This window comes from Chiloscyllium punctatum, chromosome 20 (genome assembly GCF_047496795.1).
Source record: "Chiloscyllium punctatum isolate Juve2018m chromosome 20, sChiPun1.3, whole genome shotgun sequence".
NCBI lineage: Eukaryota > Metazoa > Chordata > Chondrichthyes > Orectolobiformes > Hemiscylliidae > Chiloscyllium > Chiloscyllium punctatum.
Window position 1 is genome coordinate 82,920,101 of NC_092758.1, and position 13,568 is coordinate 82,933,668.

The 13,568-nt window shown below is 43.0% G+C and overlaps 1 protein-coding gene across 1 annotated transcript in view; it reads left to right on the plus strand.

Moving 5' to 3' along the window:
• LOC140492226 (dedicator of cytokinesis protein 2-like) overlaps positions 1–13,568 on the plus strand; it is a 731,998-nt gene that overhangs the window by 502,304 nt on the left and 216,126 nt on the right. Inside the window, exon 29 of the mRNA XM_072591134.1 lies at positions 7,505–7,599. Within this exon, the coding sequence (XP_072447235.1) occupies positions 7,505–7,599 (95 nt within the window). The remainder of the gene's footprint in view (positions 1–7,504; positions 7,600–13,568) is intronic.

Below are 13,568 nucleotides of genomic sequence, written 5' to 3' on the forward strand. Positions count from 1 at the left end.
GGAAACTGGGGAATTCAATGTTGAGGCCGCGTGGCTGTCGGCTCCCGAGGCAGAAGATGAGGTGTTGTTTCTCCAGTTTCTGGGTGGCCTTGCTTAGGTGGTGGAGGAGGCCCAGAACGGTTAACATTGAGCAGAATTAGCCAGCTGATCCTTACTGTGACACAATTAGCATTTTCTTTGCGTTCATTAGCTATTGTGGACAAGGCTACTTTTTATTGCTCAAAGGACTAGACAGCATTGAAGGATCAACCACACCTGTAGGCCGCCAGGTAAGATTGGCAGATTATTATCTCAAAAGTGAACTGTTTGTTCTTTTAACAGGAATCAATAGCGGTTACATGGTTGCCATTAGATTAGCTTTTTAATTGCAATATTGTTTACTGGCTTCCTGTTTCACCATCTGTTGTGGTGAGATTCGAACCCATGTCCTCAGAACGTTAGTCTGGGGTCCTCAATGACTAGTCCAAAGGGCATTACCACCATTTCACTGCCTCTCCCATTGCGAGTGACGAATGTCAGATCTGATGCTATCTCTCAAACTCACTTGTTCCTTCCAACGCATATTATTGGCAATTGTGAAAGAAATATCTCCAGTTTGCTGTTAAATGACTGAATTCTCCCAAGATCCAGCATCAAACTGTCTGCTGTTTCAAAGACTCACTCATAGAATCCCAACAGTGTGGAAGCAGGCCATTCAGCCCATTGAGTCACACTGACTGTCTGAAGAGCATTCCACCCAAATCCACCATGTTTCCCCTCCCTCCACTACTCTATCCCTGCATTTCTACATTCCTTGACACTATGTGGCATGGCCAATCCACCTAACCTGCACATTTTTGGATTATGGGGTGAAAACGAAGTACCTGGAGGAAACACATGCAGACACGGGGAGAATGTGCAAACTCCACACAGACAGTCACCCGGGGGTGGATTTGAACCCGGGTCCCTGGCACTGTGAGGCAGCAGTGCTAACCAATGACCCACCCCACGCCGCACAATGGTGATGCTAGGGGTGGGGCAAAGGTAATGTTAGTGTTCTTCAGGAAAGATCATGTCATGGAGGTGATATGGGTGAGGAGGGGGTAAGGAAAGAGGGAAGAGTCAAGGCAGGAAGAAGGGGAAAAGAAGAATGCAGTGGGCATAGGAGGAAGGGCAGGTGGGCAAGAAAGCATGGGGAGGGGGCAGGCAAACAGGAGGAAGGTAGGCAAGGGGGGGCAGATAAGCAGGTGGAGGGGTGCACAGGTAGGGGAGAGGGGCTGGGTGAGCAGGAGAGGAGAGGTAGTGGAATGAATTTTGAACTTTGTTGTGACCAGGAAGAAAGGTCACCAGTTGGTAATGCAGTTCCATTGCTCCATCCTGCCCTCTGGTCCTTTTCCAGGAGGCAGAATGAGGAGTCAGGGCTTAGCCAGGTTACCGAGCTGTATGTGCCAGGCCACTGACAGCATTGATGAAAGGAGGCTGACTTGGACACAACAGACTGGACAGTACTCTCGTGGTTTGGTTATTTATTGACAATTTGGTGGAAAAATTGCCTATTGGCCACAAACTGCAATATACTGTGCCCCATTTAACACTGACAGCACGGTTCACAGCTCACAGGGAAAATCCTAGTCATTGTTTCTGCATATTGGTTTCAAATCTTACCTCACCTTCAAATGCCAATCATGTTCCTTTGATTACACTGCTCTGAACAAGATGTAATAGCCTGTCAAGATCTTCATTATCGACTCCTTTTGGAATCCTTAATAAAAAACAACAATCATGTCACCTCCTGGCCTCTCTTTCCATTGAGAATCTGTCCAATTTACATAATCACTTTTCACAATCCCATCCCTCCATCCCTTCAATTGTCTGGCAATGGTGTTCAGCAGCATCTATTGTATATTGAGGAAGCCAGAACTGTGCATAGTGTGGGAATTGTTGTCACAGCAATGGTTCACACAGTGACAGGATCGTGTCACTTTCTTGTCCGCTGCTCAGAACTGACTGTTTAAATAAAACCCAATACCTGATTTACATCGCTCACTGCCACCAAACGTTAGTGCAATCATTTCGTAGACACATAGAAAATGGGGAAAAGTGAGGACTGCAGATGCTGAAGATTAGAGTCAAAATGTTTGATGCTGGAAAAGCACAGCCAATCAGGCAGTATCCGAGGAGCAGGAGAGTTGACATTTCGAGCATAAGCCCTTCATCAGGCATTCTTACTGAAGGGCTTTTGCCTGAAATGTTGATTCTCCTACTCCTCACATACTCCCTGACCTGCTGTGTTTTTCCAGCACCATACTCTCGACTCTAATCTCCAGCTTCTGCAGTCTTCACTTTCGCCCATTTGACCCTTTGACCCTGCTTCACCATTCAATATGGTCACACCTGATCATCCAACTCAGTTCCCTGTTCCTCCTTTCTCCCCATATCTTTTGATCCTCTTTGAACTATGTTCATCTCCTTCTTGAAAACATTCAATGTTTTGGTATGGACCGCTGTCTGTGGCAGAGAGTTCCACTCTCTGGGTTAAGAAATTTATCCTCATCTCAGTCCTCAACCAACTACACTCTATCCTCAGACTGTAACACCAGGTTCTGGACTCCTTCGCCATTGGACCACCCTTGCTGGGTTTACTCTGCTGATTTCCCTGTTGGAATTTTATAGATTTCTATGAGATGACCCTCTTCATTTTTCCAAACGCTTGTGAATATATTTCCAACTGATCCAGTCTCTCTTCTTAGGCCAGTCCTACCATCCCAGGATTCAGTCTGCTAAATGTTTTTCAGGGTGACACAGTGGCTCAGTGGTCAGTGCTCCCTCACAGCGCCAGGGATCTGGGTTTGATTCCAGCCTTGGGTGACTGTCTGTGTGGAGTTTGCACATTCTCTCTGAGTCTGTGTGGGTTTCCTCCAGGTGCTCCGGTTTCCTCCCACAATCCAAAAATGTGCAGATTAGGTGGATTGGCCATGCTAAATTGCGAGGAGCAGGAAAATTGACGTTTTGGGCAAAAGCCCTTCATCAGGATTCCTATGAAGGGTTTTTGCCCGAAACGTCAGTTTTCCTGCTCCTCAGATGCTGCCTGAACTGTTGTGCTTTTCCAGCACCATTCTACTCCAGAATCTGGTTTCCAGCATCTGCCGTCATTGTTTTTACCATGCTAAATTGCCCATAGTACTCAGGGATGTGCAGGCTAGGTGGATTAGCCATGGGAAATGCGGAGTTACACGAATAGGGTTGGTGGTTGGGGGGTGGGAGGGTCGGTGTGGACTCAATGGGCCAAATGACCTGCTTCCACACTGTAGGGGATTCTACTTTAAAAAACCTTTGTTGCACTCCCTTCATAATCAGAGCTTCCATCCTTCCTCAGATAAGGAGACCAAAACTGCAGATAATGCATCAGTGTGGTCTCACCGAGGCCCCTGTACAATTGCAGCAAGGCATCCCAGCTCCTGTACTGGAATCCTCTTGCTGCAAGGGCCAACATACCGGTAGCCTCCTTCACTGCCTGCAAGTGAGAAGGCTGGCCTCAGGATCGTGTTATAGAAGAGAGTGCTCAGTATTGATTGTCTGTGTGCAAGCACAGTGATCCATCTTATATGAGTGATTATGTAGTGTTATTAAAGTGCATTCCTATTCATCCACTTAGTTTGGTTGCCTGTTCTTGAGTTTAACAAAATCTGATGATGCCTGGTCTGAGCTGACACTTCAGTGCACTCCTGAAGAGGTGCTGCACTGCCAGAGGTGCCATCTTGTGAAACCCAAGTCACTGCTTGCCTAAACAGGTGGATATAAAAATCCCGTGATATTAATTGAATCAAGGGCAGAAAGTTATTCTGGTGCCCAGCCAACATTTCTGTCTCAGAAAATCAGCATCACTTATGTGCAATATGGTTTCAAAATTTTTGGAAGCGACCACACTTCAAAATTATTTAATTGGATATGAGGAAGTATCCTGAAGATGAAGAAAGGATGATTGAAATGCACATTCTTTATTTCGACATTGCAAAGATGGTATATAATAATTACGTTGAGTTTTGACTTCTGGCAGTGCAATCCCATTTGAAGCCCCGGGGGAAACGTTTTGTTGTCACAGACTGTAAACATCAATATTTTTATACTTCCTTGAATATCTAATTTAAAAAATGCAAATTTCTCAAAGTTCTTTGATGCAGGAAAGATTGCTTTGAACAAATAAAACGCAAGAACAAAGCATAATATTCAATCTATCTCACCTCTACCATGTCACAGACACAGATTTGGCAGACAGAGGGTTTTGAAGGGGGGGGAGACAGGCAGGAGGACATCAGGACAAAATCAGTGGATCCATGTCCTGAGTCAGAACCCGAGCAGGAAAGTTGAATCAGATTTTCAGTAGCGTCATGTCTGACTACACTCTCCGTGGATAGAGAATAGGGCAGCACTGAATTTAGCAGGGGGAGCAGGCAATTGGGATGAGAGATATCAAAAAAGACAGAAACAACAAAATCTTCCATCGACATAATCCATTGAGCACACTAAGGCACAATGTCTCATGTTAGAATATGGATGAAAGAAACTGTGCAAACGTATGTTGTTGCAATTTTCTATCTGTTTGATCAGTGACATTCTGAACCAGTGGGCACCTGCACCTCTGTCAGCAAAAGACAGTCAGCAGTACTAAATTGATCTCTTCAACCCCAAAATCCAGACAACAACTCACCAAAACAAACTACCCCAATCCCCATCATGTGCAGGACAAACATAGTTTATAAGATTCCATGAAGCACTATATAGGACAAACTGGCAGACAACTAACAATCCACATCCTTTAAATTAAGAGGTGGTAGGTATAGGACAGATGTTAGGGGTAGATTCTTTACTCAGTGAGTCGTGAGTTCATGGAATGCCCTGCCAGCAGCAGTGGTGGACTCTCCCTCTTTATGGGCATTTAAACGGGCATTGGATAGGCATATGGAGGATAGTGGGCTAGTGTAGGTTAGGTGGGCTTGGATCGGCGCAACATCGAGGGCCAAAGGGCCTGTACTGCGCTGTATTTTTTCTATGTTCTATGTTTCTATGTTCTATCCACGAACATCAACTAGCCACTAGCCACCATGGCCACACACACTGATGACAAGGAGGTCAAATTCAACTGGGACAACACACCGATCATAGGACAAGCTAAACAGAGGACAGTCAGAGGGGTTCTAGAGGCATGGCACTCAGCCATGGACTCCATCAACAAGCACATTCACCTAGGCCCAATATACCGGCCACTACAACGAGCAACTGGAACTGGAAACTGGAAGCAGCAGGATGAGAACCAAATAAATTCCAGAAGACACAGTACAGCAGCACTTCACAGGAGGCTCCAAAGCACTGAAGATGTCACCTAGACAGGGGATGAAACATCTGCAAATCAACTTCCCAACTCAGTGAACATACCCACAACCACAATAGCTGGCACCTGAGCTACAAACCTTTATGCAAACCTCCAAAACCCAAGTTTACAGATTCCTTGGCTCCCAGCCTCTGCAACTTAAGATTAGTTGCAGTACCTCAGAGAAATCCAATGAGCAGGTGGAAATTAAAAGTTTTTATTTGCTGGGCTGTGATGTCAAAAATGAATATGTTTGTACATCTGAGGAGAGCACAGTCCAAAAAGCGATGGAATACTGCCCTCCCAGATGGACTGACGGTGTGGGTGATACCATTGGTTTGGAGTTTGGGTACATCAGTGGCAAGCCAATCATTCCTGATTGATTGAAGGTTGTGGATGACAGGATCAAAATCAGCTGTGATGCACTCCAGAGTTGAATAGCTGCTCTGCAGTGCATATCCCATCCTTTCAACCCCTTCCATCAGGCAGAAGGTACAAAAACCGAAACACTCATACCAACATATTCAAGAACAGCTTCTTCCCTAACGTTGATAGACTTCTGAATAGACATCTCAAAATTGTAAATTTAATGGTGGGCTCACTGTTTGTGCGTCATACAATTAAAACAAGGGCCACAGATTTAATTAATTGAAGCATTGCAAAAGATAAAGAAAAGTAATTTTCAGACCATTGAGGGAGAGTTGGTCTTGTTTCCAGTTAGGGTAGAAAACTGATTACTTTGTAAACCAGGACCAGGGTGGTCCCCTTGTTACAATTATCCAAAATGATTGGAGAGGAGTTCACCAGATTTTTGTTTTCACCAACTAGCTCTAAAGTCTTTTTAATCTGAGGTTTGGCCTCAAGGATTGAATAGGAGCCATGATGCAATGTCATTTTAATTGTGGTGGATACTCTGAATAGACCAGGAGGTACATTGTTTTCATGAACTTGCCCTTTTTCTTCTATTATGTTCAGATTGTGAAGCCGAGGTGGAAGATCTTGCCAGGGTTGGAGGGTTTGAGCTATAGGGAGAAGCTGGATAGGCTGGGGCTGTTTTCCCTGGAGCATACAGAAATGTATAAAGTCATGAGGTGCATGGATAGGATAAATAGACAAGTTCCTTTCCCCAGGGTAGGGAAGTCCAAAATTAGAGGACATAGATTTAAGGTGAGAGGGGAAACATTTAAAGGGGACCTAAGGGGCAACCTTTTCATGTAGAGGAGGATGTGTGTCTGGAATGAATTGCCAGAGGAAGTGGCAGAGGCTGGTACAAATACATTTAAGAGGTATCTGGATGGGTATATGAGTAGAGATAAGGATCACATTTTGGAAACTGGGACTAGATTAATTTAGGATATCGGTCGGCATGGATGAATTGGACCGAAGGGTCTATTTCCTTATTGTACTTCTCTATGGCTCTACATCTCTCAAATGTTGATGATAAATTGGCTGCTTGTCTTATGGAGGCTGAAGAGTTTGGAGACGTTCCTTAGAAAAGGTGGCAGTAGTAAATGCAGTGAGTACTACAGATGAAAGATGACAATACCTTTTCAAATGCTGGTGCTTTAATGCTTTGAAACTGAAGGTAAAAGAGTGTGTGAGTGGTTTTGCAAGTAGAACGTTGGAGGTGCAGTTTCTGAGCCAACGTTGATTTTTGAATTATTTTCAGAGAAATGGGTAAAATAGGCAGAATGACTCTGCTCATTCATTACCAAACCTATTGTCCATTATGACATTTTAGAGTGAATGTAATGCTCTTCAAATAGTTTAGCCCCTTCAGTGTAATCTGCGAGGGTATGATACTATAATTGTGCTTCTGAGATGAAGACCCACATCCCATGCTTTCAGGAGAGGTCGCAATGAATAATCGAGAGTTCTGAGGAAGGGTCACTGGACTCGAAACGTTAACTCTGATTTCTCTCAATAGGTGCTGCCAGACCTGCTGAGCTTTTCCAGCAATTTCTGTTTTTGTTTGTGTTTGCAATGAATAAAGGCCCTTTATTAATCATGGGGTGATGATCATGTGTGATTTTCAGCCAATAACTGTTTGTGAAAAAAAAACAAAAGTTTCGGTTGCATGAGACTGAATGTGACATTTATTTTCAGTTCTTCCAGATCAATTTCTTACTCTTTCCTAACTGATGCTTTTTGCTGCAGGATTTCTTCATGGAAACGTTTATCCTGTTCAAGGATTTGATTGAGAAGAATGTTTACCCAAGTGACTGGATGGCTATGAGTATGGTGCAAAACAGGTAGGAGCTACAGATCCGTATCACACACTGTATGTCCTTCATACCAACGTTTATATAGCTGGCAATATCTACATTTCTGAACCAGAAGGTTATAGGTTCATCTCCCACTCCTGATACCCAAAGACATAACCTTGGCTGATGTCCTGATGAAGAGCTCATGCCCGAAACGCAGACTTCCCCTGCTCCTCGGATGCTGTCTGACCGGCTGTGCTTTTCCAGCACCACACTCTTCAACTCTGATCTCCAGCGTCTGCAGTCCTCACTTTTGCCTCCCTGATGTGCCAGCTAAGTAGATGGTGCAAGCGATATTAAACCAAGTGCCCCTCTGCCCTCTGAGGGATGTGAATGAGGGCAGAGTTGGCTGGACACCCAAAGAAAGGGGTTTAACAGATAGACAGTGATGAACAACGGCTAATGTTTGACAAAACAGTTCACAACAGATATAAGTGAGGAAGAAGAATGTCAGCAAGGGAGTTAATCAAGAAGGTTACAGACAGTATCAAATTAGATGAAAAAGACATACAATATAACAAAACTTTGGGGTAAATCAAGGAATTGGAAATGCCATTAAAAGATGACCAAAAAAAGGAAAGAAAATAAACCAAATGAGCCAACAAGTAATATAAAAACAGACAGCGAGAGTTACTTTAAATGTATAAAAAGGGAGAGAATGGGCAACGGTGAACTTAGGCCCTTCGAGAATGATGCTGGGGAAATAATAATGGGGTATCAGGAAATAGTAGAGGAATTGAGTAATATTTCATATCATTCTTCACAGTAGAGGATGCTTATAGCATCATGAAAATTATCAATAAGCAAGAGGCTAAAGATGCGGAGAAAATAAACAAATTAACTTTTGCTGGAGAAAGTACAAGAGAAACTAACAAAGTTAAAGGTTAATAACTCCCCTAAATCTGATGGGTTGCATCCTGTGATTATAAAGGCAGCAGCTGCAAAGTCAGTGGTTGCACTGATAGTAATCTTCCAAGAATCCTTAGGTTCTGGGAGTGTCCCAGACGATTGGAAACATAACGCCCGTCATTGGGCAAATATTAGCGTCTATTGTAAAGGATGTAATAGCAGAGCATTTGGAAACATAGAAAATTATTAGGCAGAGTCAGCAAGGCTTCGTCAAGAGGAAATCATGTTATGGTTCTTCAAGGAGATAACAAGCAGGATAGATAAATGGGTACAAGTAGATGTAATATCCAGCTGTTCAATAAGGTAAGAGCCTGCGGTGTTAGAAATGGTGTGTTAGCATGGATAGAGGATTGGTGAAGAGAGGCAGATTTATGATCAGCAAGAGACACAAGGATGAAGTGGAAAAGGCTGGAAATTGCTCCTGATGTTTTACGGTCTTATGGATGGCTTACCTCTCACTAACTCAGCTCACGTTTGTTCAATGCTTCCTTACGACCTTAAGTTTAGAGCAATCTCGTTATGTATTATGGATAACTAAAGATGGTTCATTCATTATTGATAGCCTGTTTCACTGTCTACAGGAAATAATTCATTGTCTGATGACAAAGCGTGGCACTAAACTCTGTGGTGGCTAAGTGGGAATAGCAGTGGTGAGATGCAACGCCTTTTGTCCACATGGTTTTCTGGTCAAAAAAAGCCGAGCTGGCTATTTGTACACACAAACAGAAACCTAAGCTGCGCTCACTGGCATCCAAATACCACTTAAATGTTAATTGTTTTGCAAACTCTTCATTGACAGTCAAAACCTTTTCAGCACACATTGGTACGAAATGAAATAGAATCAGCAAGTTCCAGAAACACTCAGCAGTTGAGCCAATAATCCATGGAAGAGAGGGTTGAACTTGGACATTGATCATCTCCTGTCTTTAACACAAGATGTTAGAGATGAACTTCAAGCAGCGACAGGGGGGAGAGAAAAAGAGAGAAGGCCATGGTCTCTAATTGGGCAGAGGATAGCTGGCTGAATAACATCAGTGTCATTAAATTGAGAAAATAGCAAGAGAACTTGAATATAGAGGAACCTTGATTATTCGAAGGACTCAGGCAGGGAATATTTCACTCGGTTAATTGAATTCCAGATAATCGAATGCCGGTTAGTTTAGGCAAGCATCAGGACCTTGTGATTTTGCCGGATAATTCGCTATTCAGATAATCGAATGCCGGATAATCGAGGTTCCTCTGTAAGTAAATGCTGCAACCCAGAGATTATGTGAATGGTTTGCAGTTAAAGAGAGAGATGGAGAGAGAGAGAGTGAGAGTGAACATGACCAGGTGGACAAAGGTCTAATGTGTGGAGGAATGAAAAGGAAGGTGAATAATGGTCCATGGACCACCCTATCAGCCATAGACCATCCTTCCCATTAGTCAACCTGCCATTCAACAGTAAACGGGAACTGCTTCAAAGTCTTTGAAGTCAGTGTTGAGGCTGGAAGGCTCCAGGCCACCAGATAGTTTTGGTGCTATTCCTCAACCTTATGACAAGCTTTTTTGGAATGAAGTAGAAGGCAGAAGTTAGCATAGGATGGAGAACTAAAACGTAACACAACCCAAATGATCAGGATCATACCCGACGATGGAATCAAGATGATCGGCAAAGTTGGAGATTTATCTTTTCTGGTTGTAAACTGTTTAATTTGTTTCTTAGGTGTATTGTTTTGACAGTCACTGAACTAAAATAAGCAGGCTAACTCTAAAGGATGTCCATGTAAATATAACATCAGAGAAAATGACAGCTGGAAAAGTTAGAAGTATGCGTTCTGAGGCCATTGCGAAAATGTGATGCCCATCAACTTCGGAGCGTCATCGCTCTGTTATGTTGAAATTCCAGATGTATAAAGTATATCACCTTGGCACTGATACCATAATGGAGTGGTACTATAAATTGAGTATGCAATGATCAATTGTCAGACAAAGCAGGTGTCTCAAATGAAATCACTCCAATTTTGATTTGATTGAACCAAGGGCAAATTGATTCATTTTTTGAGATCAATTAATCCAATTATCACTTATTTTTGAGTTGCCCTATTGAGCCAGCTTGCAATCAAGACAGATGGCAATGGCCCTATGGACATTACAAAGCTTTCACAGCTTAAAAACCAATTGATTCAATAGTGCAAATCCGTTAGTAACAACTTTCCAATATCAAGTAATTACCAAATAAATGATATCCAATACATCTCAATCACTGCAAGATAAAGTGGCATTTAATTACTGAAATTCAACACCCTTCACTTCAGAATCAATGCTCTTTTAAACGATGTCATTTTGAGTTTAACTCTTTCATCAGACTTTTACAGTTCTTTGACTACTGCCTTCCTATTTATCCAACATCCTTTCGCCATACCTTCCTTCCTCCCTTCCCCGTTCCCTGGATCTGCATCTTTTCCTAAGATGGCATAGATATCAGGTGCCCTTTGGCACCTCACCAGTCTGCCCATTCTGCAGGTTATCCCACCTGGACAGTTCTGGCAATTCAGCCGAGCACAGAGTGACTTTAATGCTGACATGACCTATTCATTTGGCGACTGGATTAAGTACGGGCCATCTCTAGCCTTTTTGTCTCACTCAATTGCATCCCACCAGCCGAAATGTGTGAAAACTCAGACTGAGGGTCAAAACAAACAAACTTCCTGTCAAGAAACATTCAAAATATAAATTCCAAGCTTTTACAATTTTCTATAGCACTTCTCATGCTGAGGGGGTTAATACATATTCGCATAACACTTTGCAAATCTGACATTTTGTTTATTGAAAAAGTAAGCTCACAGCAAAGTAAATACAAACTGACAGATGCTAATACATTCTTTGAAATGCTTGAGGTGATGTGAGAGTGACTGCCCCCTGACATCAAGATAGCATTTGAATGTGTGCACATTAGAAGCTGCAGGAAAAGTTAAGTCAATGGCAATTGAAGGAAATCTCTCCACTGGTTGGAATCATACAAAGCAGATGGTTGCTATTAAGAGAGGCTAATTATTTCAGTAACAGGATGTTGTTTAGGGTAGATATTTTCTAAGCAGCCTATTCAGAGATGTTATTACACATCTCTGGAACAGGTGGGACTGGAATCTGGATCTCCTGCTTCAGAGGGAGGGGCATTACCACTACACCACAACAGCTTTTATCATTCAAGGTCTAAGGTGAACCATCTTCAGCTCGTTCATCAATGACGTCCCTGACATCAAAGTGTCAGAGGGATGACGTTCACTGGTGGTTGCACAATATTCAGATACTTTATAATTTTGCAGATAAGTCCATGTTGATATGAAGCAAAATGTGAACAACATCCAGGTGTGGACTGATAGGTGGCAAGTAATATTTGTGGCAAACAAGTTCCAGACAGTGACCAATTCCAACATTTGCCCCTTGACATCCAATAACAATATCATTGCTGAATTTCCCATGATCGACATCTTGGGGTTACCATTGACCAGAAACTGAACTGGATTAGCCATATAAAGCATGGGCTCATGCCTCACTCCACTCTGTACCCATGTCTCCAGCAACTTAAAACCAACATCGGGGTTAGCAGGCATCAGCGTGAAAACATTACCCCCAGGTGTAGGCTGTGCCCAGCCCCCTACAGGGTGGCACAGTGACTTTGTGGCTAGCATTGCTGCCTCACAGCGCAAGGGATCCATGTTCGAATCCCACCTTGGGTAACTGTCTGTGTGGAGTTTGCACTTTCTCTCTGCATCCGTGTGGGGTATCCTCTGGGTGCTCCAGTTTTCTCCCACAGCCAAAGAAGTGTAGGTTAGGGTAGATAGCCAGGCTAAATTGGTTGTGGAGGTTAGGTGCATTAATCAGAGGTAAATGTAGGGGAATGGGTCTGAGTGGGATGTTCTTCAGAGGGTTGGTATGATCTTGTTGGGCCAAACGGCCTGTTTCCACACTGTTAGGATTCTATGATAATAGTATAGCTACATGAGCAGGTCAGGTGTTGGGAAATCGTGCAGTGTGTAACTCACTTCTTGACTCCTCAAGGCTCAAGTCAGGAGGGTTATGGAATACTCCCCAATTGCCTGGATGAGTGCAGCTCCAATAATGCATAAACTACTCAATGTCAGCCAGAACATTGCGGCCATCCTATCCACTGACTTCAACATTCGCTGCCTTAACCACAAACACACAGTCACAGCAGTGAATGTTATTCACAAGTTGCAGTGTGACAACTCACCAGGGCTTCTCTGACAGCACCTTCTGAACTTGCATCACTTAGAAGGACAAGGACAGCAGATGTGTGGGAATACCATCAGCTGCAAGTTCATTTCCAAGTGACATGCCAACTGAAATGAGAGTATTGCGATTCATTCACTGTCATTGGGTCAAAAAGTGGAACTCCCTCCCTAACAGCACTGCCGGTGTACTTACACTGCGGAAACTGCAGCAATTCAAGAAGCTAGCTCACCACTGCTATCTCAAGGGCAATTAGGGATGGGTAGTAAATGCTTACCTATCCACAGTCCATGAGCCAATGAATAGATAAAATATGGACATCGTCATATACCATCAGCACCTTGTCTTATTTAGTAGCTTACTGCAGCCTGGAAATCATATCCTGGAACAAAAACAGCAGAGTAACAAAGCTGAAGCCTCAGTCATGAGACATAGTGCTTGAACTGGATAACGTGTAATCACATTTTAGAAGGAAGACAAGATGATTTTTGTTTCATTTAATCCAATGACTAATTTCACCTGAGTTGATCTTTAAATCAGCTCTGTGACAAAAGAGTTAGGACACAAAACATGTAGACTCTGTTTGCATTGCTCAGCTCTACTCTTTGTGTTGGTTGACTTAGTAGCACAGACACAGGAACTCCATGTGACTCAGACAGACAAAAGGCATCAGGAGCTGGGGCAAAATTATTTTTTTCTCATTCAAGTTACATCATTCTACCACTTACATACCAAATCAAAATACAACAGATGCTGGAAACCTGAAATAAAAACACAGAAATTGCTAGGAAATTAAAAAAAAACAACTCAGC